Source organism: Trematomus bernacchii, unplaced genomic scaffold (genome assembly GCF_902827165.1).
Source record: "Trematomus bernacchii unplaced genomic scaffold, fTreBer1.1, whole genome shotgun sequence".
NCBI lineage: Eukaryota > Metazoa > Chordata > Actinopteri > Perciformes > Nototheniidae > Trematomus > Trematomus bernacchii.
The window spans coordinates 15,305,852-15,332,898 of record NW_022988050.1 but is presented as its reverse complement, the minus strand read 5'-3'; the positions used below and the strand labels follow the sequence as shown (position 1 = coordinate 15,332,898).

The 27,047-nt window shown below is 39.7% G+C and overlaps 1 protein-coding gene across 1 annotated transcript; it reads right to left on the bottom strand.

Moving 5' to 3' along the window:
* Nucleotides 1-1,578: 1,578 nt before the first annotated feature.
* grb7 (growth factor receptor bound protein 7) lies at nucleotides 1,579-26,259 on the bottom strand. Its single transcript, XM_034120041.1, has 15 exons — nucleotides 26,064-26,259; nucleotides 16,498-16,672; nucleotides 15,442-15,559; nucleotides 10,191-10,347; nucleotides 9,250-9,371; nucleotides 7,660-7,734; nucleotides 6,754-6,891; nucleotides 6,144-6,254; nucleotides 5,733-5,831; nucleotides 5,516-5,599; nucleotides 5,290-5,406; nucleotides 4,404-4,461; nucleotides 4,231-4,318; nucleotides 3,114-3,207; nucleotides 1,579-2,999 (listed from the first exon to the last, which is right to left on the bottom strand). The coding sequence occupies exons 1-15, from the start codon at nucleotides 26,113-26,115 to the stop codon at nucleotides 2,853-2,855; spliced, it is 1,635 nt and encodes a 544-aa protein (XP_033975932.1). The 5' UTR covers nucleotides 26,116-26,259; the 3' UTR covers nucleotides 1,579-2,852.
* Nucleotides 26,260-27,047: the final 788 nt, after the last annotated feature.

The following is a 27,047-nucleotide window of genomic DNA, read 5'->3' as shown; positions in this document are numbered from 1 at the left end:
GTTTTAATGTAACAGCTTATAAATGTGTAGCTAGATGGTTATTTCAGTTAGATTGCAATTATTTCCAACTGTATTGGAGTAGAAGTAAAATTTGCATACAATTGACCTTAGTAGGCTACCTCACAATTTAACTGAAGTACAGTAGTTGCATGTAGTTAGTTACAATTTGCAAGTTACGAAAAGATAAGTTAAGATAAGATAAACCTTTATTGATGATCCCTGTAGGGAAATGTGGGTCTTAACAGCAACAGCCGTTATAAGGCACAGGATAGGAAAGGTATGAATTTAAACAAGGAAAATAATATAAAAAAATGTTTACAAATTTTAAGAAGAAATAAATATCATTAACAGTATACATTAACATTGAAAGTGTTAACATATATACAGATATGGATAATTGAGAAAATGTTATATATGTCAGTTTGGAAGTCTAAGTAGATATATTATCAGAAAATTGCAACCTACAAAATGACAAACCCACAGTGTAGAATTTATCCCACTTTGAACAGAGAAGGCTGATATCCACAGTGATCATACATCCTTCATTTCACTGCATATTTCAAAGCTTCTTGACCTATATCCCTTCTGTCCGTCTTCATTTCACCCCCCTTCATTTACCTGGCCATCCAGGACAAAGTGTTTCCATAGCAACCCCTCTTAAGAGAAGGTCTGCAGTGAAGAGTAAGGGTTACCACCAAGCACAATGGTATTTAGCCACACACACACACACACATACAGAGTAGGTCAGCGGCGGAGACATCAGCTCTTTAGCTTGGGAAGCTGTGGTGCAGGCTCTGTGCCTCCAGCAGAGGATCTGTGCACACTGCCAGGACACTGTAACCCCCGGCTGCCTTTTATGTGGCTCCACCAATCAGATCACCAGGATGCAGGCCAGCTTTTTTTTCAGTTAGTCTAGTTTTAGGCTGATAATGGTTTTATAATGATCTTCTTTGAACCAGAAAGAGCAGTACTATTAAGATAATGTATTGGTGAAATGGAACTCAACACAGGTACCAGTAGTTTTAGGGTATTCTTACTTGAGCATATACATGATATACAGTAACTTAAACAAATATATATATACAGTAAGTGCACAGGGCATTAACGTGTATTTAGTCTTTTGTATTTAGGGAGAGGAATAAAGAAAAATCGTCACACATTTCCATCGTTTTATGAGCTAGCTTTTTTTACCTTTAAAAAAATGAATAAAACCATCTCAGAAGTTTAGAGGGGTTGACTATGGACAGATTCCCTGGCCAGTAGTTTTGAAAAACTATGGAGAGTTCCAGTTTATAGTACTGAATTCTTTGAATTATACAGCAATGTATTCACAGTAAATAGTGTTGGATCATTTTAAGGTTAAATTCATGATTCATTTCTAACACTCTTGTGAATTTGTTTTCCCTTTTAAACATTCTTTCACAGAATTCATTCAAGGTGTATTTTTCAGTTGCAGATTTTACGTTTTTGTATTTTTCCAAATGTAACCTTGAACTATAAGTTACGTTTAATCAAAACTGCTGGCCTGGATCTAGCCCCATAAATAGTCTTGGCTTAGAGTTAACACAATAGACAATATTTACAATTTAAGAAAAAATATTTATTTATCATATAAAACAGGTCTGAAAAAGGCACAAACATTCAAAGTGTATAAAACTAACTTTTTTTGATTTAAGACAAAAAAGGGTGAAAACAGTAAGCTTGGTACTAGATGAATTATAATAATAATGCATATATTTGTAGACGGGCTAAGAAATGGATCTTCATTATAAAAAGCAAACAGTAAGTGCAAATATTTAAAGTAAAAGAAAATATGATCAAACAACCACCAATCAACAAAAAGGTCAGAAATGCTGGATTTTACTGGTGGAATTTCCCAAGGAGTTAACTGGCAATAAATCAGTAATTTGATATTAAATATATGAAAATCACTGCTAACTGCTAACTTTATTCTATGTTTGTTTAGACTTACGCTTTGCCGACTATTTTATGCTAATACGACTTTAAAAGGTTAAACTTGCTCACCTTTTTAGCCAATATCAAACACCAAAAAAAAAACGTCCTAAAAAAGATTAAGATATTTTGTCTTATCTAAAATAAAGCGCTGTCATAAAGTCTTAATTAAAGCTTTCTCCGGGGGTAAAAAAAACACCCTGATAAAACCCTTCCATGTTATATATTTGGTTGTTTAAACACAAGAAACTGCAGTCCCCTTCACCATCATTGTGCAAACGTAGCAATGAAAGTACTTAAAGTTTGTTCTAATTAAAACATCAGATTGTTTTTAAGGCACCAACAAGAAAGTTACTGTACAAAACTTCACAGAGTCAGAGGAGTGAGAATTGACATGCTACATCATTGCAACCTGGGGCATGTTCATCATTACAATACTACAAAAAATACATGTCTTACATTGCATGGCTGAAAAAAACGAGTTCCTCTTCTGAGTGTTGAGTCGGAGTGCCCTCTGGTGGCCACATTCTCTCAGTCCTCCAATAAAACGTCCTCCTGCATGCCCTCACACCTCTCATCACGTGGATCTGAATCAAAGTGCACTAAAAGTCTGTCCAACATGGCTCGGTTATTAAAAATAAAAAACGAACCACTGTCTGGATGTGTAGCTGGAATGATTTAAAAACTAAAGAGAGGAGGGGGGGCTTCCCAGAAGTCTTAGAAACCTGATAGCGTTATCACACAGGCTACACTTTGCACTGCTGTACCACGGAAAACAGTCTGCCCTTTATCAGCTTTGCTTATGGAGTCAATAAAATCCAAAGACTGACAAACATGCTTTTGAGGCCGAGGTAATATAAAAGGATTAACAGGGCAGAGGTCAGGAGCTGTAAAGGGTGTCACAGCGCTACACAGACGCAGGGGTGTTTGAGGCACACTGGGAGGATGCCCTTGTTGATTTGGTGGAACTCCACCAGCTGCAGGAGGTCTATGAAGAGAGTCAGCCCGTCGTCCATGGTGAAGTACTTCCTGCCTCCCTCCTCGCACTGCAGATAATACAAAGACAGTTACAATAAAGTACATATTTAACACACTTTGTAATTGCAAATAAAAATGTGTTTTATCTGTGGTAGAATGGAGTTTCTTTGAGGGGAACTCACAGGGATCACCAGGTAATGTTTGGTCTTTAGCTTGTAGCACAGTGAGAGGACGAAGCACTGGGCGTGCTGCTGGCTCTCACGGATCAGGAACATCCTACACAGAAACACACGTGCAGAGAAACAGTTCAGATACTAACTTACTTTAATGCACTGGTCAGGGTTTATTACGTAAAACTAGTAAAGGTCACTCAGTGCAGTAAAGACATCAACCAGGCGTCTCCCTCTACCCTCCCAAATGAAGGAATGAAATCTCATACTCTGTCCTAATTCACATTCTTAGTGAGTGCATAAGTATGTTAACACTGAGAAGTACGGCAACACGGTACACTTCTCACCTTCACTTTACATTTTAATTAACGTACCACTGTACTTTTGTATAATGAAGCCACCGTTTATTTAATTTAGTTGATTGAGTAGTACAGTATGTACCGTGATCAAAGAAATGTCAAGCTAACTTGCTAGCTAACAGCCGGGAACATCACTTCCTGTGAGGGCACAGCAGCTGTTTAGGATTCTAAACAGCGCTACTTGGTTGAAATTCAAACACTGTGCAAGTGTTAACCGTGTATGACATAATAGTATATTAAGGGACGTATCCAAATTCATATATACATTCCCTCCCAGCTCCCTTATAATCAATATGGCGCAAAGATGACAAAAACTGGATTTATTAATCTTGTAACATACCTACATTTAGTGTTTCAGTTATAGTGTATTCTGCTGATATTCCTTTTGAAAATGAGACCAAACTTTTGTACGGCTGTCACTATTTGAGCAACAACAAAGATGACCTGCAGGGCCACTGTAAAGCTCAGTGGATATAGCTGCAGCCCAATTTAAGCCCAATGTAAGTCCCTGCTGTGGAGGATACAGGTTTGAATCCTGCCTGAGATCAATAAAGCCTGTGAATCTATTGAAACAATGTAGGTCTGATCAACAACTAAATAAATAAACAACTGCAAACAGACAGACACACCCAATCAAACACACTATCTCCCTACAGGTTTACACTGGGCAGAGATTAAATGAATTCAACTTGGGTTTTGGTTCCATAAGAGAGTTTTTGAGACCACACAGTGTTTAGTAAAAGGGTCCCCCCTGCAGTCTCTCCACTCACCCGTCCACCAGGCCCTGCTTCTCTATCAGCCGCTGTGTTTCCTTTCTGGAGACGCCACCATGAAACCACGGCTGGGACTTATGGATGGCTACAGATGGACACAAAGACGGTAAACATCAGAAAAGTGAGAGGGGACATGTATTTCACATTCCACAGGTGTGATGTGGACTTACAGGACGGTCTGGCGGCGGCGTTGGAGTTGGGCAGACTGCACCTCAGGGCTTCTCTCCTCTGCACCAGTGGAAGAAAAAAATCACAGTCAGATATTTGTGGATGTTTTCCACATCCTTGCATTTGAGCTTTTTAAACAATCCTACATGATTTCATTCTCTATAATCAATCAGTTGTTTGGTCTATAACATTTCAGAAAAAGGGGGAAATATTTTCCCAAAGCCCAGAATGACGTCTTCAAAAGTCTGTGTTGGTTTGTCCACAATCCAATATGTAGACACTATACTGTCATAGAAGAATCATGAAACTATTTTGTATATTTGATAAATGTTGACTTTTTTTCCTTTCTTTAAAAAATTCAAAGCCTGCAACAAAGAATCGGTCAGAAAGAGTCAGTCTGTGATCAATAATACCTGAGCAGGGTCTGAAAAGGATTTTTTTCCGCACCATCTAGTACATGCCTCCTCTCAAAATATAGAACTGCAACCTCTGATATATTCCACCAGTTTTATCATATGGTGAAAAATATGTTTATAGGAAGTAAGTTACGATGTGATGCCTGCCAACTCCTGCATAAAAATGACATGAATGCCATTTTTCTTCACACTCTGATGAAGCTAACCAGGTTAAAACGTAAACATGTTTTTGTTTGACATGGCCAGATTTAAGTGCTGAGATTATAGTAGTACTTTGTTCGAAATATCTATGTGTGTGCGACTTGTTTACCTTTGGGTATTAATCTTTGAAACATAAATGAACCTTTAAGACTAAGTGAATCTCGGCTGGATGGAGGTACAGCCATGCGTCATTACTTCCTCCATATCAGTGTTTTATCAGTGTTTGTATTGCTCCCGCTCAGCAGCCATGACCCTCCCCTCATGTCCTCACCCTCCAGGCTTGCCCCTCCTCCCTCTCTGCGCTCTGGGCCTCCGTTGGGTTCTCGATGACCCGCCCACCGGCCTTGCCCGAGAAGTCCATGGCCACCAGGCTCGCCTCGGACTTTGACTGCTCACACAGAGAAACAAGCAGCGTGTGTGAGAAGAGAAATGTGAGACGACACTACACAATGATTTCTCCTCTTAATCATATCATGTGACATGTCTGATGATCTCACTTTGGCATCTGTGAGTTTGCTTCCTTCCAGGATTTTCGGGGCCGACTTGGATAACTGGTAGTTGCACTGAAGCTGCTTCCCATACTGCGCACACACAAAATAAAGGTTACTGCTATACTCAAGGATGATTTTCTACCAAATTGTATTATGTAACCAGCTGTTTTTTCCCATATACTTAAGTAAATACAGTGTTGTAAGGAGGAAAAAGACAGGAAACCTTGAAGAGTCTGAAAGCAGACGTCCAGCACGTTCGAGTCTGTTCGTTCTCAGCACACAGGATCTTCAGGTCCTGAGTACGCACAGGGTTCTTGGAGGGCTGTACAGACACACACACACACACAGTACACACAGCTCCTTTGAGATTTAGTTTTCACAATTGTCATTAAATGCTAAGTCCATCAGATAATTTAAATTTGAAAACAGTTGATATTCTACATTCTTTATGAGAAATGTGACCAAGCAGAGGCAGATTTACTAGATTTTTTTTATTGATCTTATTTTATTATTATTATAATTTTTTTTAATTTGTATGTTGTTATTTCCGTTTTGTTTTGCCTGTTCTTACTCAGCTGTTTTCTATTTCTTCTTTTGTTAGACATCTAAAATCCCATCTCTTTGAAGTGTTTACCTTGATGCAGAAGGTGAAGTCTGTAGGCGCTCCATACAGTTTACGGCTGTTCACCACTGTGTACACGTTCAGATCGTCCAGATCAGCAACATACTGAAGGTGGCGAGGCTCCTGTTCGATCAAAATGTTATTGAAATCGCAATATGGACGAGTACGATTCCCAAATCACAGGAAGCACAATATTTGATCAAGGTTAAACATGTGTTAAAATACCACTTGAATGTAATATTGTAGAGATGCAAAGATATCCCGGCCTTCAAATAATATTCTACAAAACAGATTTGTTTGGTATAGACCACACCATAAGCAGTTTTAATGATGATGAGAATTATGATTTAAAAAAGATCAACCCCTTCAATATGCTGAAAATGCAGCATACTGAAATTGCAATATCAGCCAAAATAAATGGAACAAGTTATTTTTATAATCTTAAGCGTAAATTAAGTTGCTGATAGAAGTGTTCCTCTCACATGATTTGTCCTTTGTTTCAGACTATGATGAATTGCCAGTTTGTGGGTTTTCATAGATTTAAAGACATTTTCTTTTATAAAAAAAAGTGTAATTTATCCATTTAGTCTGCGCTTATTTATTCATTATGTTTGACTCTGACCTTGGAGGAGCCTTTGGTGGAGCAGTAGAGCCCGGAGCGGCGGAGGAAAAAGTAGACCTTCTTCCAGGCCTTACGACTGGGCTCTTTGACCTGCAGGAAGCCCTGAATCTCCGGACACGTCCCGGACTTCAGCAGGTTCTGAGGAACACAAGGGATCAGAACAGTGAGATGTCGTTGTTCTCAGGCTCGTAATGCACAAAGAATTATGTATGAAAAAGGAAAATTGTGTTAATAAAAATGTATTAACACAATTTTTTATGATATAGAAAAAAACAGTTGCAAAACAATTATTTCAAAATATATGCCCTTGATTTAGTTTTTTACATGAAAATTAATTATTTCCTCATTTTTGATCATTGCAAGAGGACCTTGTTTTTGGTAAACGAAAATATTTTTGCTGATATGTGTGTGTGAGTAGGGAAACAAAATTGGCATGATAAACAGTTTGAACCCATCAAGGGTTGAAACAGAAAATATATTGATAGTCATCTTTGGTTATTGATTTATTCTTCTAAAAATTGCCAAAAACGATCTGTCCCGAGCACAGAGAATGTTAGGATGTGTGGCTTTTTCTTTCTTTTATATCTCTCTAAACAGATATTTTTTAGTTAGCCAAAACTCTTTTTTGCGATATTCTTATATTTTAAAGAAGAAAAGACTAATAAAAAAATAATTTTCTAGGCAGTGTTCTGTAAAATAAAATGAAAATACATATTCAGTTAAGTTATCACACTTTTAATAAAATAAATGAATATGGCAATTTATAGAACTTATTTAAAAATAGATACCTTTGCTTTACCAGCCTTTGTGTCTGAATAAATATAATTAAAACAAACTTTAAGCAGACAGGTCCACTGATGATTACCAGTGTTTCTACATGAATCGGTGTGATTTCAGCAGGTTTACCTGAATGAGCTCTGAGGACGTCATGTCCTTGGTGACATCAGCGCTGTCTGAGATCATAGTCTCTGGGAAGAAGAGCTGAGAAAGGAAGCAGAAGGATGTCATCATAAAACCCTCATTGAAAGACAAGGAAGCTGCAGGATTCTGCTTTTGACAGTGATTATCCTGAAAATGCAGATTAAACACATGCTCCTTTGTTGGAAACCTGATGAAACATCATTACATACAGTTCGGACAAAGCCTTAAAGGGGACCTATCATGCAAAATGCACTTTTGTACGTCTTTTATACATGAATATGTAGGGAACTCACCAAGTGTCAGAAAACACAACCCTCTCTATTTTCCTCCATACCCAAATCTCAAAAAAAGGGGCTGCAACGGATCTGATACAGACTGATCCAGATTTGAACACTTCTATGACGTCACAGAAGTGGCGCTACGGCTATTGCGCCAACTCCACCAATCAGGAGGAGACAGCCACGGCCATTGCCGTTCGAAAGCGCTGGAGACGCTGTAGTACATATGCCAGGCCAGTAGATGGTGCTGTTCTCACAGAATCAGCTCTTGCAAAAACAGAGCTAACATTTTTCAAATTGAGCGAAATGAGGCATGGCTAAAATGCATGATCTGTTTGGTATTTTGAAAAAAAAAAAGTATAAATATGCCTTATATAGGTATGGTCCTACACTATATTATTCAAATATAGCATGATAGGTCCACTTTAAATAAATTATCAGCCATGCATTGTTAGCCACCTGTGCACAAAACCAACAGGCGTCAAATTTCAAATGTGCTCGGAGGGAAACAAGAGGTCCTTTTGGTGTCTTTGTTTGCATACTGTATGCACCTGGATGTGTTGAAATGACTGTAGAGCTTTAAGAGGACATAATATGCTCATTTTCAGGTTATTATTGTATTTAGTGTCTCTACTGTGACATGTCTCCATGCTTTAATGTTCAAAAAGTTCTTTATTTTTCTCATACTGCCTGTGCTGTAGCACCTCTTTTCACCCTCTGTCTGAAACCAGAGCCCAGTCTGCTCTGATTGGTTAGCTGGCTGGCTTGGTTGTGATTCGGCAACCGCTTAGACCAGCTAGACTGGCAATCAATTGATAAATCAAGAAAATCAGCAGATAATTGAATATTAAAAATAGTTAACAAATAATGTACAGCTATGAATGATTCCTGTGTGCATGACGCAGTGGTATGCATTGCTCCACGACACATGGTCACAGTGTAGGACACATGTTATGAGTGAAATGCACTGAGTCCATGATTAAATTCCCTTTAGTGCCTTCGGAGGCAGTGAGGCATACTCTAAAGAAACACCAGTGGGAGGATCATCAAAACCAGTTTTTAATTTCAAGTATCACCTTTGTTTAAGAGCACAGGTGACAGAGCAGATCTGATGTCATGAAATACCTGAGGCATGAAGTAAGCCTGTCTGCGGCAGCACGCAACCCGCCAAGGACTTTGTTTTTTAGTAGCTATATAAAAACAAATTATGTATGTATTCCCTCTTGTTTTTTTTATTCTATTCTCAGAGTTGCATTGTTACATTTTGAGCTTTAAAAAAAGGCTATGTGCTGCTTACCACTGGCTTCCTGAAGAACTCGTACTTGGCGTAGTTCTTGCAGAAAACAAGCCTCGTGTCGCCTTTGAGAGACCAGGTGGCCTGAACCTCCACCACCACCTCGTGGTCCTCCAGGCATCTCTCTGAGTAGACAGGAGACCATTTCATAAGGCATTTTTTACCATTTAGGAGAGGAATAGTTCACCCCAAAAAAGTAGAACTATATATATATATATATGTATATCAATTACTCACCCCATGTTACCTTTATTTATCTTTTTGTTTTACTTCCGTAACACAATGACATCACTTGGTAACACTCATTTTTGGGCATATGAGCATAATAGGGCCCCTTTAAAATCTCACTATTTAAACTGGTGTCAATTAATTACATTCATTATTTAAAAATAATTTGAAAAAGTATGGTATCTCTTATTAAACCGTCTTCAACACCAAAGTACAAAGCCGGTATAAAATAGTTTTATGTTTGTCTTTTTACTATTCTTTTTATTAGATTTATTTAAAATGTTTTGTCAAAAGTATAAAGTAAGTGGAATTTGTATATATTATACATTAATAACTGACTGACTTGAGCCTGTGTCATTTCAGTATTGTCTGTATTTGAGAGTGTCACTATTTGTATTTGTCAAAAATACGTAGAAAAACTCAATAAAGATATTGTTTTAAAATAATGAAATCATGTGTTCAGGAAGAACTGAAGACTTGGATTAAACTGCAAGAGTATTGTGAGATATGTTGTTTTGATGTTGTTGAGTTTCACCAACTTCAATTCATTACGTTTTTTGATTCTTCGCCAGCCATGGAGGTATGCAAGAACCTGTTATCTTACATTTTCTTAATGAATTCAAACTAACCCAGGGTGAGTAATTGGTATACAAATGGTCATTTTGTGGGTGAAGTATTCCTTTAAACGTTATGTCTATCCTACAGCTCAGTCGTACCCAGGCCCAGGGTGGGATAGAGCTCCAGCAGAGCCCAGTTCTCCTGGTCGCTGCAGTGAGCCGTCTGCACCAACATGTGACACACCTCTCTGGCTGTCGCTGCTCGAGAAACCCACACCGACCTGCTGTGGCTGTCCTCCCCGTACACCTTCACCAACTGAGGGAGAGGAGGAAGACATATTCAGATCATTAGAGTAAAGGAAGCAATAACCCATAATTCAAGTTGCCATGCCAAGAAATACATTCATTGTAAGAGTAGGGTTGGGCCATATGAATACAAATCAATTATCAAAATATATTTTGACAAATACCTCGATATTGATATTGTGTCGATATTGTTTGGTTGACAATTGATGCTTTTGAAAAAACTATTACACAATGAGAATTTTGATAAATAATCATTAGATCTGAACAGCTAGATCATTCAGAAAATGACATCCATTAACTGTACTTCAGCCATGAAAAAGATCTCTCATATCGACTTAGACAATATCTAGTTTCATATCACTTATTGGTCATCAACAAGAAAATCCAATATCACAAAATTATTGTTGTTTCGACGATATTCAAATAAACTGGTAATAGGTTTTCTATTCGAAGCAACTGTTGACCAACTATACCTATGAAATAAATTAGGTTTAACTTGATCCTTCTGACATATAGTAAAGTAGACTTCAAAAGATTCTAAATCTTCTTCAATTATATCACACTGGTCACTTAACAGCTAGTTGACATATGTAGAGGTAATCTCATGTATTAAAGTGTTTGAATTATTTGGATAAAGCAGGGTTATTCTTGATAACAGTGATAACACTTTTCACACCTGGCTTTGGCAATGCTTCAAAACATGAGACAGGAAGCCAAAATGGGAAGCCAATAATCTGTCAACCGCACTGCAGAAGCAGATAGTCGCTGGCTCCGATAAGAGACAGCCTGTCATAAAGTCATAAAGTTAACTGGAATTACATAACAGGTTGTTACTTGGAGAGACGGAACACGAGCGGTACTAGGGGGGGCCAACAGGGGCCAATACCCCTGTAACACTGAGCTTTGGAGGCCCCCCTCCAGAGAAATGTTATAATACAATTTGTGATATTTATGCATCGAAGACTAAGACTAAGAGAATAAGAGGAATCGCTTGGCTTTTTTCCAATAAAGTAATTTAATAAATGTGTAACTAATTATGTTACTAAAACAAACACTAATCATGGAATTGTATGTTTTTCTGTTGTGAGCTATGACTTTATACTGAATGCAAAATGATGAAATCTTGATTACTGTCTTTGTCTCGGTGTTGTTGGTAGGGCTGCACAATTTGGAAAAACAAACTAATTGCGATTATTTTGACTGATACTGAAATTGCGATATGTATTACAATTGTGCAGGGATCAACCATTTTTGAATGATAATTCTCGTTATGATTGAAAAATATATTAAAATGATCATGGTGTGATTTAAAAAATAAACAAGTGTCAAGCCTTGAGAATGTGATTTGTAGGCTAGGACATCTCAGCAGCTCCAGATTATTGCAATTTGAATATTGCACAAGCTGATAAAGCGATTTTGTTAAATATCGATTAACTGTGCAGCCCTAGTTGTTGGTATAGAAACATACCATAAACCTGCGTAAGAAAACCTTTTTAAACTAATTGTCTCTGTTCCTAACTGTTTTTGTTCTTAGATGCTTTTTAAATAACTTATCTTTACCAGGATGGTTCAAGGTTCTTTATTTTGTCATACGAACATAGCTACAGTGTAGTTATGATGAAATTCTTAGGTCAGAGGCTTCTCCAACAGTGCAACAAAATAACACAGAAAAATATAGTGCAAGTAAATAGTAATATAGTAAATACAAAAGAAAAATAGTTTAAAAAAGGGAAATAGTGAAATAGTGCAATAAGAGTCTATATGCAAGTTATTGGAATGATATATTAGAGAAATAGAGAAATAATTACTAAGTAGCAGATGAATGTTATGGATGTTGTTTCAACAGTTCAGTTGTTTAGCAGTCTTATTGCCTGTGGTATGAAACTGTCTCTGAATCTGGTGGTTTTAGTCCGGATGCTGCGGTAACGTCTGCCAGACGGCAGCAGACTGAACAGTTTGTGGCTGGGGTGATGGGGGTCTTTTATAATCCGGAGGGATTTCTTCCTGAGCCGCTGGAAGTAAAGGTCCTCCATGGATGGCAGCTCCGTCCTGGTGATGTTCTGTGCAGTTTTCACCACCCTCTGTAAAGCCTTACGATTGAGGGGGGTGCAGCTGCCGTACCAGGCCGTGATGCAGCCAGTCAGGATACTATCTATGGTGCACCTGTAGAAGTTGCAGAGTATCCTGGAGTCCATATTGAACCTCCTCAGCTTGCGGAGGAAGAAGAGCCGCTGTCAAGCTTTTTGGTGATGGTGGTGGTGTGAAGAGTCCATGTCTGGTCCTCAGTGATGTGGACACCGAGGAACCTGAAGCTGCTGACTCTCTCCACCGTAGTCCCATTAATGGCGATGGGGGCGTGTCCCTCTCTCTGCTGCTTCCTGTAATCCACAATCAGCTCCTTGGTTTTGCTGACGTTGAGATGGAGGTTGTTATCCTGGCACCAAGATGTCAGGTTTTCAACCTCCTCTCTGTACGCCGTCTCGTCGCCGTCTGTGATCTGGCCGATGACGGTTGTGTCGTCAGCAAACTACACGATGGTGTTGGAGCTGTGTGTGGCGACGCAGTCGTGAGTGAACAGGGAGTAGAGGAGAGGGCTGAGCACGCAGCCTTGAGGGTGTTGAGGATCAGGGTGGAGGATGTGATGTTTCCCACCCGCACTGCCTGGGGTCTGCCTGTCAGGAAGTTCAGGATCCAGTCACAGAGGGCGCTGTTGAGCCCGAGGTCTCTGAGCTTGATGACCAGCTTGGAGGGCACAATGGTTTTGAAGGCTGAACTGTAGTCAATGAACAGCATTCTCACATATGTGTTCCTCTGCTCCAGTTGTGAGAGGGCAGTGTGGATGGTGTGGGCAATGGCGTCGTCAGTGGACCGGTTTGCTCTGTAGGCAAACTGCAGGGGGTCCAGAGAGTCAGGGAGGGAGGAGGTGATGAATGATTTGACTAACCGCTCAAAGCACTTCATTATGATGGAGGTGAGGGCTACTGGGCGGTAGTCATTGAGGCTGGTGATTTTTGTCTTTTTGGGGACAGGAACGATGGTGGAGTGTTTCAAACATGTGGGGACTACAGACTGCATCTAATCTAAGCTATAAAAAGGGACATTCTTAGAAGAGCTCATAACTCTAAGAACTGTCCCTTCCAGATGACAGGAGCAGCCATGCTTGCTGAGTGCCTGTGTTTCTGCTGCTGGGGTGAAATGGGTGCAGGTTATTCGTGGGTCAGGATGTTCCTCAGAGCGTGCTGCTGTCTGACACAACGTCTAGATCCTGCAAGCCTTAGGAAAACAAACCTGCCCGACCAGAAACCTGCGGCTGTCAATCAGCAAGTCCTGACTGGTTGTGTGAGTGCCGACGTCAGGACTGATAATGGCTGAGTATCAACCGGAGGATTACAGGGGAGGAACATTCCTTCAGTTCAATATCCGGTCAGTCCACTTTGACTCCCCAGGGGGTTTTATTATAAAGCAGAACATATGTTCCTTTTTAGTCAGAACAATGTCTTTGCTTCATACATAGAAAGCTGAATGAGACAACAGTGGAGATCTTCAGATATTCAAAACGTACTCAGACAGTAGCATTTCATGTTGTGCATAAAATCTGAGATGCTGCATTGCTGCTGATCCCTCCCAAACTGATTGTGTATGTCAGAGAGCATAGTGAGCTATAATCACATTTTATGTTTGTACAACACGCGTAGAGAAATAATTGAATTAATAAAACGTTTATTGATTGAACAATTGCTTCGGTGGTGAAAATACAGTTTTAACTAGAAGCTTCAGAAAGATCTGATATTTAATGAAAGAGGTTCATTACATTGACAAAAGGATATGAACACCTAAACGTCCAGAGCTTGAGGAAGGAAGTCACTTTTGTGCATGTTCTCATGCTCCAAAGCCACATAAATATGTTTTGTAAGCCAGGAGGCAATGCAATGGACGTGAATGTATTTAATATGTGCCCAGTAGGTAACTTTATTAATTAAAATTAAGCATGATTATTAAATGTTTGTTCATTTCTTTACCACGGAGAAAATAAAAGCAAGATTACAGCTGAGAATATACATTTTAAATATTCATTTCACTAAATGATTGTTGTTTTTTAAAATCTTTATTATTATCATTATTTCACATTTTATTTCATTCATTAGTGTTACCTGAGGTGCAATATTTGCAGTGCACTGCTCATGTTTATGTAATTCTTAAATTAAGTCTTATTGTGTAAGCATCTTCTTGTATCCTTTGTATTATGTCGGGGAATTTTAATAATATAAGCGCCATTAAACAATACACTTATATAATACAGGGGCATATGAGCGTGATTAAAGTAACACAACAATATATAATAGTCGATGTTTTTTCTTCCATTTCTGTTTGTGACACACAGGAGACAGTGTGGCACGCCGCTGTAATTAGACATGTCTATTCTGGCAGTGCATGTGTGTCAAAATAAGACAGCGCAGTCATGGCAACACGGTCGTCCTGTCAGTCACAATCATAACCGAACTTCATCTGAACTATTAGAAGGCAAGTTCAGACACATTAAAGGGATCCAGCTGCCAGAGCCTACAGGCAGGTGTGATGGGATTAACACTGTAGCTGTGAGTTGTCCAAACAAATGTGTGAGAGGATCAAACCTGACGTTATCTTATTTTCTTAACATCCATTCATTGCATGAAAACCTTTGAATCTTTAAAAAACAGCTCACAAATATATTTCCCTCAAACAGCTGGTCACTTTAAGTCAAACTAATAAATAGTAGCCCACATAAGTAATGGAAGCAAAGGAGCAATACTTTAAAACATCAGAAGAGGTAGTGACTTGTTGGCTAGATATTGGAGTCAAATAAAAGAAACACACACAGATGTTGTAAGCTAACTCTGCGACAGCTGGCCAACTTTCAACAACGCTCCGGTCCCAGATGTGTACATCACTTTTTACTGTGCCCGTCTGCAGGGTGATTTGATCTTCATGCAGCGTTTTGTATTTGCAACGTCTCGTTTATGTAGACTATTTAGACACCTTAATCCTGAGTCACACTGCAGTGTGTGAAAATATAAAACCATTAAAGATGCAAAAGACTTGCTTACCAACAAGGCTTTGAACTTACATGTTTGTTACTGGACAGTTGTGGAAGGGAATTATTGAGCACTGGAGACTTGGAGGGGCTGCACAGCTCTGGAAAGGGGTTGGGTATCGAGGAAGAGAAGTGCTCTACGCCTTTGGCCCTGGAAACAAAGTTAAAAATAACACAAAAAAGGTCAGGAGCAGCCAAGATAATTTGCAAAGAAAATGATGTTACCATCCAGTCACATGCTATACAAGTGGTGGTGGTTTTTATTGTTGACAAATCCCATGAGACCAAAACAATATCTACTGACAAGTGTTTTATCAATGAGAAACACCATATGAATCCATGAACACACACACTGTAATTTATTAAACCGACGCTGAAAATATTGATGATTGTACCTTTACAGATGAATGTCTTCAGGAGGAACTAATAGGATGGGTTGATCAACTCAGCAAGTGTCAAGAGACAGGCTTACACATGTTTGATTTGGTTCTTTGTTTTGATTTTTTTTTAACAATAAGAAAAAACTAAATAATTTCAGCCTCTTCAAGGTATATGTGTGTTTCAAAATCAAATGCTTGCACTTGTCCATAAGAGATCTTTTGTGTATTTGGACTTCAGACAGAGAGTAACAACACTTCCCTATCTTGGCTTGCATTGGCTGAATACAGCATTTGGTTATATTGTCAGAGAACAAGCCAGTCACTAGATAATACATTGTAAAAAGCTATTATGTAAAGACACAGGGAAGTCAAACAAACAAATCTCTTATTAGTCACAAAAAGTGTAGAACAAAGGCACATTTAAGCATGTGTACTAACACTAGTGGAATGATTTCCTTGAAATGTCATATGGAAAAAAAGATGTTCCTCCTTTCAATGCTTTTCCATATGCCTAGCCCCGATACTCTTCCTTGAGTTGTCTTACCAGAAACTGCTGTACACGTCAGAGGACTTTTGGCCTGAAGTTGAGTCACATACTTGGGTCAATACGCAAGTTCAGAAGACTATTGACTCACTTTCTGCATGCACGTTAATATTGAGTAACCAGTGAGTAATGCTTTCTGCCTGTGTGCACTGCTGCTGGTTGTACCTGTTTACGGTGATCAGGATGGGTTGGGAGCGCCGTATGGAAGGAGACTCAGGTACCAGAGGAGCCAGGGTCAGGGTGGAGCTCCCCAGTAACGTTTCTGCTCCATCGGACATGTCCTTCATCTCTGAGCCCTCAAACACCTCTGTCCAGGGACCTGCCACTTCCATCATGTTACCTGAGGGAAGGAAGAGTCATATTATTAGACCTATGATATTCTAACATAAGCAACCTATTATAAGTGTTGAAACTAAGAATATTTTTAGGAGTTTTAGGAAAATATATAAAGTTTTATGCAATGTATTCTTTTGTCTTTGTGGCCTTCCATGTTTACTTGATACTCAGCTATGGCTGCACGATTTGGAAAAATAACTTATTACCATTATTTTCACAGATTTTGCAATCGTGATATAATTAATAGCCCCCTTTGAAAAATATATAAAATTATTATGGTGTAATTCTTTTGAGGGGATCTGTCCCAAACAACTAAGTTTTGTTAAGTCTACAGAATATGATTTGAATATCCTTGCAGCGCCATATTACTTTATTACAAATTTTATTTTAAAGAGGCCCAATTATGCATATTTGATTTTTCCCTTTCCTGTAGTATTTTATAAATGTTTTTTGTGCATGTAAATGGTCTGCGAAGGCTTAAATCCCCAAGTTCCTCTCCAGAGGGAGTTTCTTTCCCACACACTCCCCTCTTTCCTGAAACGCCTCCATTGTAGTCCTTTGTTTACTTCAGTAACATAGCTACACTTGCGATTCTATTGGCTAGTGCACCAACACATTGTACGTGATATACTAAGGGGCAGAACATCTCTGAGCGATGGTCCAATCAGAGCAGACTTTGGTTTCAGACAGAGGGTGAAAAGAGGTGGAGTATGAGAAAGATAAAGCGCTTTGTAAATAACCCAATTTGTGTTCTGTGAGACTGAAGGGGATGTTGCATTGTTTTTGTTGCAGTTTTATATATGTCTTAAATGTAATTTAGGTTAACTTCCTGTTTTATTCAGATATTTTTATTTTGAAGGCGAGTTTACGCTGTTGACAGGAAGTTGTTGTTGCTATAGAAACAACGTGACGGAGAAAAGTATATTCTATATATAACGACGGAGAAAGAAAATAACAAAGTGTATGGTTAAATGTTAGCACCCCCCGAAGAGGCACAAGCTCTTACGTTGACTCTGGAGTTTCAATAACACCTCAACACCGTCTCACGAGAAATCAGAATCCAGCCTGTGTCACAGAGTTACGGTAAAGGAACTCCCTCCAGTTACGCCGATGGATGTGATAGGCGCCCTGGAGTCAGACTTTAAGGACACAAAAGGAGATGACAAAACTGTCTCACAAGAGGATCTTGTTTTCCTTGGAAAAATCAAAGACGGCATAAGGAAAAATGACAAGGGACATTATGAGATGCCTCTGCCCTTCAAGCAACGGCCACAATTACCTGATAACAAAAAACTTGCTGAAATCAGGCTCAGTCATCTACGACAAAAGTTCTGCAGAGATGAGAAATACAAAAAAGACTACACAACATGCATGAAAGAAATCATTGAGAGAGATGATGTCGAAGAAGTAAATGGTACATTCCCCATCATGGCATCTACCACCCTAAAAAGGCACAGGCGCTGCAAACAAAGACCACAGAAACTATGAGTCTTGTCGACCGTCTGTCAAAGTTTTCGTCACGGTCCCGAGCCATCAAAGCTGTGGCCCGCCTTCTGCGACGAGCTAAAAACATCAAGTCAGGTGGTCATGTTACGGCCCGTCCACACAGCGGCGTGCGTTGAAGCTTCAACGCTTCTGCCCATTCACTTTGAATGGGGTGACGTCACGTTTCGCCAAACTGCATTGTGGGAGCGAAGCGTAGCATCAAAAGCGTTGCTCGCTGCAAAAGTTGAGCAATGTTCAACTTTTGAAGCTTCGGCGGAAGCGTCAGCCAATCGAATCATATGCCAGTACAAGCTCTAGCCAATCAAACCACGTGCTTGTGTGTCCGGGGCGGGAGATTCATGTGATTGGTTGTTGGTCGAGTTTCAGCCCCCCCCGCCGGCAAGCTTCAACGCACGCTGCTGTGTGGACGGGCCGTAACAGTGAGCGAACTGGAATTGCTGAACGTGTCATAATCCAAGATCTGCAAAGTCAAACATATGAGAAAGAAATAAGACTGTTAAAGATAGGAAGCCAACTAGTGTTGCAACAAATTAAACGACCTTGATGTTTTTCTGGACACAGATGGTATCCTCAAGGTGGGAGGAAGACTCCGCCATTCATCACTCGCTGACTCATTCAAGCCCTCAAAGGTCATCCCTAAAGAGCACCACGTGACAAAGCTGATAATAGCTCACAACCATGAGAAAACAAAGCATCAGGGAAAAGGCTTCACAACGAACAAAATCAGATCCAATGGCTATTGGATTCCTGGTATGAGGCGAGCAGTTGCATCGTACATCCGCCAGTGTGTGACCTGTCGCAGACTCAGGAGATCTCCAGAGGGCCAAAAAATGTGTGATCTTCCTGCCGAACGCGTAGAGTCCTCCCCACCCTTCACATATTGTGGTATGGACTGCTTCGGTCCTTTCGTCACTACAGAGGGAAGGAAACAGCATAAACGTTATGGCCTGCTCTTTACCTGCTTTTGCCCATCCACATCGAGATGTTGGAGGATCTTTTCACCGATGCCTTCATCAACGGCCTTCGATGCTTCATTGCTGTTCGAAGTGCAGTCCGTCAAATTCGGAGCGACCAAGGCACTAACTTTGTAGGTGCAATGAATTGATTCAAGGCAGCGCGACAAGAGCTTGACACACAAAGACTGAGTACATTTGTCAAAAAAACAGTGTGACTTTGTCCTAAACGCGCCTCACTCCAGTCATGCAGGTGGTGTCTGGGAGCGCCAGATAAAGACTGTCAGGAGTGTTTTGAACACTACTCTGTCACCTACCCATGAAAGACTCAATGACGCTTCACTAAGGACTCTACTCTATGAAGCCATGGCCATAGTCAACAGTCGTCCCCTCACTGTGGATAACTTAAACAGTCCCGACAGCTTAGAACCACTCACCCCAAATCACTTGATCAACATGAAATCCGGCACAGCACTGCCCCCACCTGGTGAGTTCCCAAGAGAGGACTTGGATGGAGCAAAAAGATGGCGTTGTGTACAGTATCTGGCAGAGCAGTTCTGGAGTTGCTGGAAACAGGAATATCTTCACAACATCACCACAAGACAGCGCTGGCACACGCCAAAGAGAAATCTACTAGTCGGTGATATGGTGATGGACATGGATGAACTGTCACCAAGAGGTGAATGGAGACTAGCAAGAGTCTTATGGCGCATTTCCACCACACGGTCGGCCTCGGCCACGCTCGGTACTGCTTGGCCGCGTTGAGCCTTAACAGGGCCGGCTCACTTCATGCTGCGCTTCCATTACAGTTTAGGAACTGGGGTAGTTACTATAGTAACGCAGTGTAGGCGGAGCCGTGACGTCATCTTCAATGAGAACTCCAGAAACACAACACAGCCGTTAGCTGTTAGCACTCAGAGCTCACAGCTCCTTATATATGTTCAGAAACTCGACAAAAGTTAAACAAGTACACACCACAGACTGCCTGTGTCGTGACGAGTACAGTCGCTGCTTTATTTATGTCTGTATAGGCCGTTGTTGTGAGTGTGGACGGTCGGAGCATATACTGCGTTAGCTTAGCCAATCTCCATTTAGAAAACACGCATTTTAAAAGGTTTTTCGCCTGCCGTCTGTCTGCAGACTTGACAAAGCATTAATTCATGGTTTTTACTAACCGGTATCAGTATGTTGTTACTTCGGCATCATTTTGAAACGTGTATTACAATTAAATCACGGTCAAATATGTCCATCTTGTTGTAGTTGTAGCCCCCTTGCCAGCGATGCTCTCTCTAGTTTAGCATACTCAGCCCGACTCAGCCCTGTTTGTTGGCCCCGATAGAACCACAATTTTCGTAACTAGGCCTAGTGGAAGCGCAACCAAAAACGGGCACGGCACGACACGGCACGCTTAAACCGCGCTCCGCGCCATGGTGGAAATGCGCCATTAGAGACTGTCAGTGGTAAGGATGGACTTGTGAGGAGAGTGAAAATCTCAATTGGAGATAAGAGACTGAACCAGAAGGGTGGGCGCCTTGGTAAACCTTCCATATTGGAGCGCCCAGTGCAGAAGCTGGTTCTTTTGTTAGAAGCTTCTTAAGCTGATGACTGCAAAGAGACATTGACATTCTTAATGTGAAAATGATTAATAGTTGATGTTTTGAAATTGAAACATTCATAATTTTGGTGGGAGTGTAAATAATCCAATTTGTGTTCTGTGAGACTGAAGGGGATGTTGCATTGTTTTTGTTGCAGTTTTATATAAGTCTTAAATGTAATTTAGGTTAACTTCCTGTTTTATTTAGATGCTTTTATTTTGAAGGCGAGTTTACGCTGTTGACAGGAAGTTGTTGTTGCTATAGAAACAACGTGACGGAGAAAAGTATCTTCTATATATAACGACGGAGAAAGAAAATAATAAAGTGTATGGTTAAATGTTAGCACCCCCCGAAGAGGCACAAGCTCTTACGTTGACTCTGGAGTTTCAATAATCATCTAAATCATCAGTAAAGTCTACGACCATATTTCGGAGGGATACGCTACAAGCTTTTTGAACATTAAAGCATGGAGACATGTCACAGTAAAGGCATATGAGCATAACAGGACCCCTTTAACACATATCTAGCGTTCAAAATATTCAAATTTTGCAGAAGTGTATGTTAAGATTTCGATAAAAAATTTTATAATTTTGCAGCCCTTCTCCCAGGGTACGTCATTAGATCATGTGACTGCAGCAAGTGTTTTTCTAAGATAAGGATTTCTAAGAGCACTGCAATATGTGAGAGAACGCAAGTTGTATGAGAGATTTATTATTAAATTGCGTGTAATATCAGCTCTAAACTTAATAAATCCACACCCATAACATTAATTTGCACGAGAGGTTTGTCAGCACCACCAAGTGATCGTCATAGTTAATCCAATTTACATACTTTCTCATTAATCATTTTTTATATCATGTTGAAACCTTGTCAGTCTGTGAATTTCCCATTCTACAGTGAAAAATCAAATGTTCACAGTATTAACTTGAATTTGAACTGCATTTGCTGTTCGATAGCTGATAACTCATAGCAATGTAAACAAACCATTAATGGCTTTTAGACAAGAACAAAGTTTGAGAAAAGTTAACAAAAAGAAAGGAGACATTTACAAAGTGTTCATATTTAGGGAAATATTATTTATTTTCCAATGACGCATACACCCGCAGCAGGTTGTGTGTGTGTGTGTGTGTGTGTGTGGAAATTCAGGTTTGTAATATTTCTCTGGCTCTGCGCCACCAAAGTCTATTTTCAGTAACGATAGTGTGACTCAACAGTGTTGTTTTTAATCGTAGCATTGTCTGTCATTTTATCATTGACGTAACTGTTGTCACGAAAAGCCATCTCTAGGTGTGTAGTTTGACTGAGGCAGCACCAACATAAATACTTGCTCAAGAGTATCAACTGCAGTTTCAAATTTACCAAGTTTAACACCAAGAACAATTTGATCATTGATCTTAATGATAAGTGAATTTGTATTTATTTCTATCATTCAGCCCTATTTAAAATGCCATCAAAGATACAAACACAGAATGCATGTTTTACAGGCACAAAGATTTCATCAGGATGCAGAATGTTTGCACACAAAACTACAGATGCAACCATTTATCGATTAACCAATCAAAAGAACCAGCCACATCTCAAACATCTTCAATTTGGAGGTTTCTCAGTTTTATTTCTTATTATACTGAATATTGTTGGGTTTTGGACCAACCAAATCAGATACTAAATGACATTACCTAGGACGTGAAACTCAGTCAGGTGGCTTTTCCTATTGTGGGCATGTAGAACAACTTGTATAATTGTTAGGAGCCCTAGAGACAAAGATAAAAAACAAATGGCCCAGATGTTGGGCTGCAACTAACAATTATTTTTGATAACCACTTCATCAACACATTATGTTGTGGGAGGGGTGTTAGTGAATTGTCAACGGGGGGGGGGGGGGGGCCTGAAAATGTCTATGCACACGTTATTATTAATAATAGTAATACAAAAAACAGTGCTTCCCATACATCGACATAAAAACCCCACATTTCCTCAACTCCGGTGTTGAAACATCGTTTTTCATGCACTGGTCAATTTTGATATGTTGTGCTATTTTGATTCCATAACATGTTTTCTTTCAGGCTTTTGGAAGGAAAATATACAAAATACACATTTACAGTAGGTGTTTATTTTTACTATAGTTTGTCTATTTGCGTCTGTAGATTTCTCCTACCAAAAGTTAGCATTCTAACGTAACATAAAGTACCGCGACCGCTGTTTGCACCATGTAATCAGAGATATCGTTCGAAAGCTCCGTCTCTCCTGCACAATAGAGATGGGCAAGTCCTGATTCATCCGGATCATTAACCCGGATCCTAGAAATGAGCTGGTCGTGACGAGTCTCCCCTCTCCATTAACCCGAGTCCTTTGAGTCCCACACTTGGTGTGACGTACAAATTAAAACTATAAATTGCGTCACTCGCTACTCTCTTTATAACATGTAAAATCACATTACAACGTACCCCAGTCCATCTGCCTACCCTTTAGCAAGTAGGATAGCTGCCAGAAGTTATCGTTTGGCTCAGGGGAGGGGACGCGGATCAATGAAACTTCCTGCAGACTCGTGGGGACTCAGAGGAGCCGACGGCTCCTAACCGTAATAGCATAGCAGATCCAGAGATCCATACTTGCCATGTGCACGAGCATAGCCCCTCCTCCAGCACCCGGCTCCCGCGGCTATATTATGCACAAGTCAACACAGCAGACTCAGAGATTCGCAAATCCTGACTCGCTGTGCAAAACATAGCAGACTCGTGCGGACTCAGAGCCGCAATCGTATAGCAGCAGATCCAGAGATCCAGCAGACTCGTCATCATGCACGATTCAACAGCAGACTCAGATTCGCTAAATCGCAAAATGACCCTTTTTTTTCTGATCAATATGTTTTATTAAAGCAAGACACACCACTTTACACACATTTAACACATACAAACACCAGTATTGCAATGATTACGCAGTCCATGAGAAAATATGGGGGGCATATGATTAGATATAATTATATGTTTAATAATAATAATAATTGTATAATTAAGACATTTTATATATTCTAACTGTTTTGCAATCATTTGTCATTGTTTGTTTCTTTTTGTGTGCTATGTTCAAAATAAACGTTTTGCCAAGTAAGATCCTTATTGGAAATGCAGCTATTACACGCAGGAGACTGTTGCACAACATGACAATTTTGTTAGAAGTCTACACTGAAACTTCATTTAGAGCCGGAAACATAATGGACTTAATCAAAATCGCGGGATCCGTGAATCCAGGTCAATGATCGAGGGAGACCAGTAGCCTACGAGTTAGTAAGCGGAACTTCACAGACTCAGATTCGCAAATCCTGACTCACTGTGCAAAACACAGCAGACTTGTGCGGACTCAGAGCCGTAACCATATAGCAGCAGATCCAGAGATCCAGCAGACTCGTCGTCATGCACGAGTCAACAGCAGACTCAGATTCGCAAATCCTGACTCACTGTGCAAAACACAGCAGAGCAGACTCGTGCGGACTCAGAGCCGTAACCATATAGCAGCAGATCCAGAGATCCAGCAGACTCGTCCTCATGCACGAGTCAACAGCAGACTCAGATTTGCCAAATCGCAAAATAACCCTTTTTTTTGTGATCAACATTTTTTATTAAAGCAAAATACACTGTGTAGCGGAGGTTAATATAACGTCAGTTTAATATGCTCGTGAAATGCAACACGTTTTCGGTTTCACCGATAGGATTTCTACGGTCTTGGTGATGCCGACTCATATGACTCAAATGACTCGTATGATCCGGATCTCTTCAATGACTGACTCAGAAAACCCTGAGTCCGTAAAAGGATCCGGATTTGCCATCTCTACTGCACAATCTCATCGGATCCAAATATGGTCATTTCCTTTGTAACAGCAACCAATCGAGAAAGTACAAAGGGGTCTTAAACCAAAAAACGAAATCTCATTGGCTGGTGTCACTTTCTGACAACGTGATTCGTTCAGATGCGTCACGTAGTGTGCTGAAACACTTCTTGATTTAGCTTTCGCTGGAAATTTAAATCTCAAAATGGCAAAAGAACAGCGAAAAAAACGTTCACAGAGAAGACGACAACAATTGTCACTTGCACGAAAGCAATGTTAGACAAAAAACAAATGATCCCGAACACGAACCGATACCTTCACGGAGTGCGTCGAGGCGCAAGCTGTCATCCAAAGAACAGGAGGGTTTAGGTAGCGCCTCACAGCAATCTTTAAAGGTCGTTTTCTCAAAATGAGTTTTTTCTCATATTCTGAGTGAGAAATGTCCACTTCAGTAGCACTTGCATACACCAAACCTTCCAGTTTTATTCCTATCAATATTCTGAAGGTTTTTACAGAAGGGTTTGTTTATATATCATTCATAGCCTGAATTATATAACATTTCATACCTAAAAACATGGCGAAAATTGATATGTTAGGACAGTATTTTCTGATTTAAGAAGTGATAAAAAGAGATATCCAAAATCCCTTCTGTAAAAACTTTAGATTCTAATATGACTACAAAATGAAACAAGAATTTCGAACCTGACTCCATCCAATGTTCAGAATTGTGTTCCTGAAATGTATTAAAATATGCGCATATTTAATGAGATTATGGCTCATTTGCATGGGGGGGGGATAATAATAATAATAAGATAAAACACTGGATAATAATAATAATAATAATAATAATAATAATAAATAATCTTTTATTTATTTATTTATTTTAATCATCTCGCGACCCTCCCTCGGGAACCCCTGGGCTAAATTGTCACATAGTACAAACAACTCATCAAATCATTACAGTCTAGAAGCTTGCATCAGTGAATATTTGTATATGTATTTATATACATGTACTCTTTAATTTCAATGAATAACCTAAATTGCTGACAATACATGTTAGTATTTAAAATGTTGTTATTTGACTTCAGCTCATTGAGTGACTAACAGACCTTGTGAGCTGAAGTTAAATACAAGTCCACAGAACACTAAGAGCTTATCATGTTATGTAATAATAAATTAATGTTATTTCTCTGGAACATGTGTCTCTTATTTATCTGTAAACGGAGGGTGGAAAGGACTAACTACTGGTAGTTCTAAAAGCCTAAACTATAGTCTAGGCTAACACAGGTGTTGTCACACAGCACCAAAACCTAATACTGAAACTGAAGAAAATTAGTCACCTTTTCTCATTAAAACTCCTTTTGGATAAAAACACTTTAATTAAAATGACACCGAGATAAAGAACAATACGGTTAACTTCGGCTACAACTTCTATTTGAATAAACGTTATATTTGAGGTTAAAACCAGCCTGCACCTGTTTGGGCTAGCTTGTTAGCATCTCCGGACAATGCAACACTTACCTGTAGACTGTGCGTTGTCAGGCGGCAGGTTTTCAGCTGTCCGCCATTGCATTAATGCCAAAACGTGATGCAGGACTTTGTGTCTGTTCTTATGTGTGGCACACAAAAACAGGATGCCGCGCCACTACTAAAGTGCCAACAACATTATCTGAGTGTAGAGGCGGAGGGAGGGCGGAGTCTGTCCGTCAGGTGTGCTCCATGAAACCGACCCCCTCCTTCACCGAGCCGCTGACACCGTTTGTAGGTGAATGGGTTCGTTTCGTTTACATCATAATGTTTATGGTGCGCACCGCGCGGGCTCATTTAGCCCTACTCCTCATGTAGCCTACTATTATATTTTATTTCAAAAAAGTAATTTATTAGGCCTACCTTTCCTCAAAAACAGTTTTGAGTAACGTGTACTTTATTTGACTGTTTACACTTTTAGGCTTTATACTTCAACTCTCCAACATTCAGAGGCCAGAGGTACTTTTTTACTGCATTAGAACTGCATTCATTTAATAAACTTGAGTAAGACCGACTGGTAACTTGATTTATCACTATGTGGTGCATCTAGAAAAACAATGTGGAATGTAGAGTGTTATCTGGGAAACCCCCACATGATGGCAGTGTTAAAACGAAATAGACTTATTAACAGATTCACTTGCAGTGCTACAAGTATGATGGGCTTTGTTCCTCTCCCAAATGGCCTATACAGGCTACCCTTTCATGCAAATGTAACAGTCATATGGAACAGTGCTGCAAATGCTCAAATCATGTATTGACTGTATTAAATACTGCCATCATGTGGGGGTTTTATATATATATCTGTTGTAATTTATTGTCTTTTATTGTGATTGTAGTAATGTGTTTTTATTACATGTACAGCACTTTGGCTCGACCAAAAATCGCTTTTAAATGTGCTTTATAAATAAAACTTGATTTGATTTGATTTGAAATAAAGCATAGGTATGGGGTGAAAAGAGGTGCTGCAGTATGAGAAAA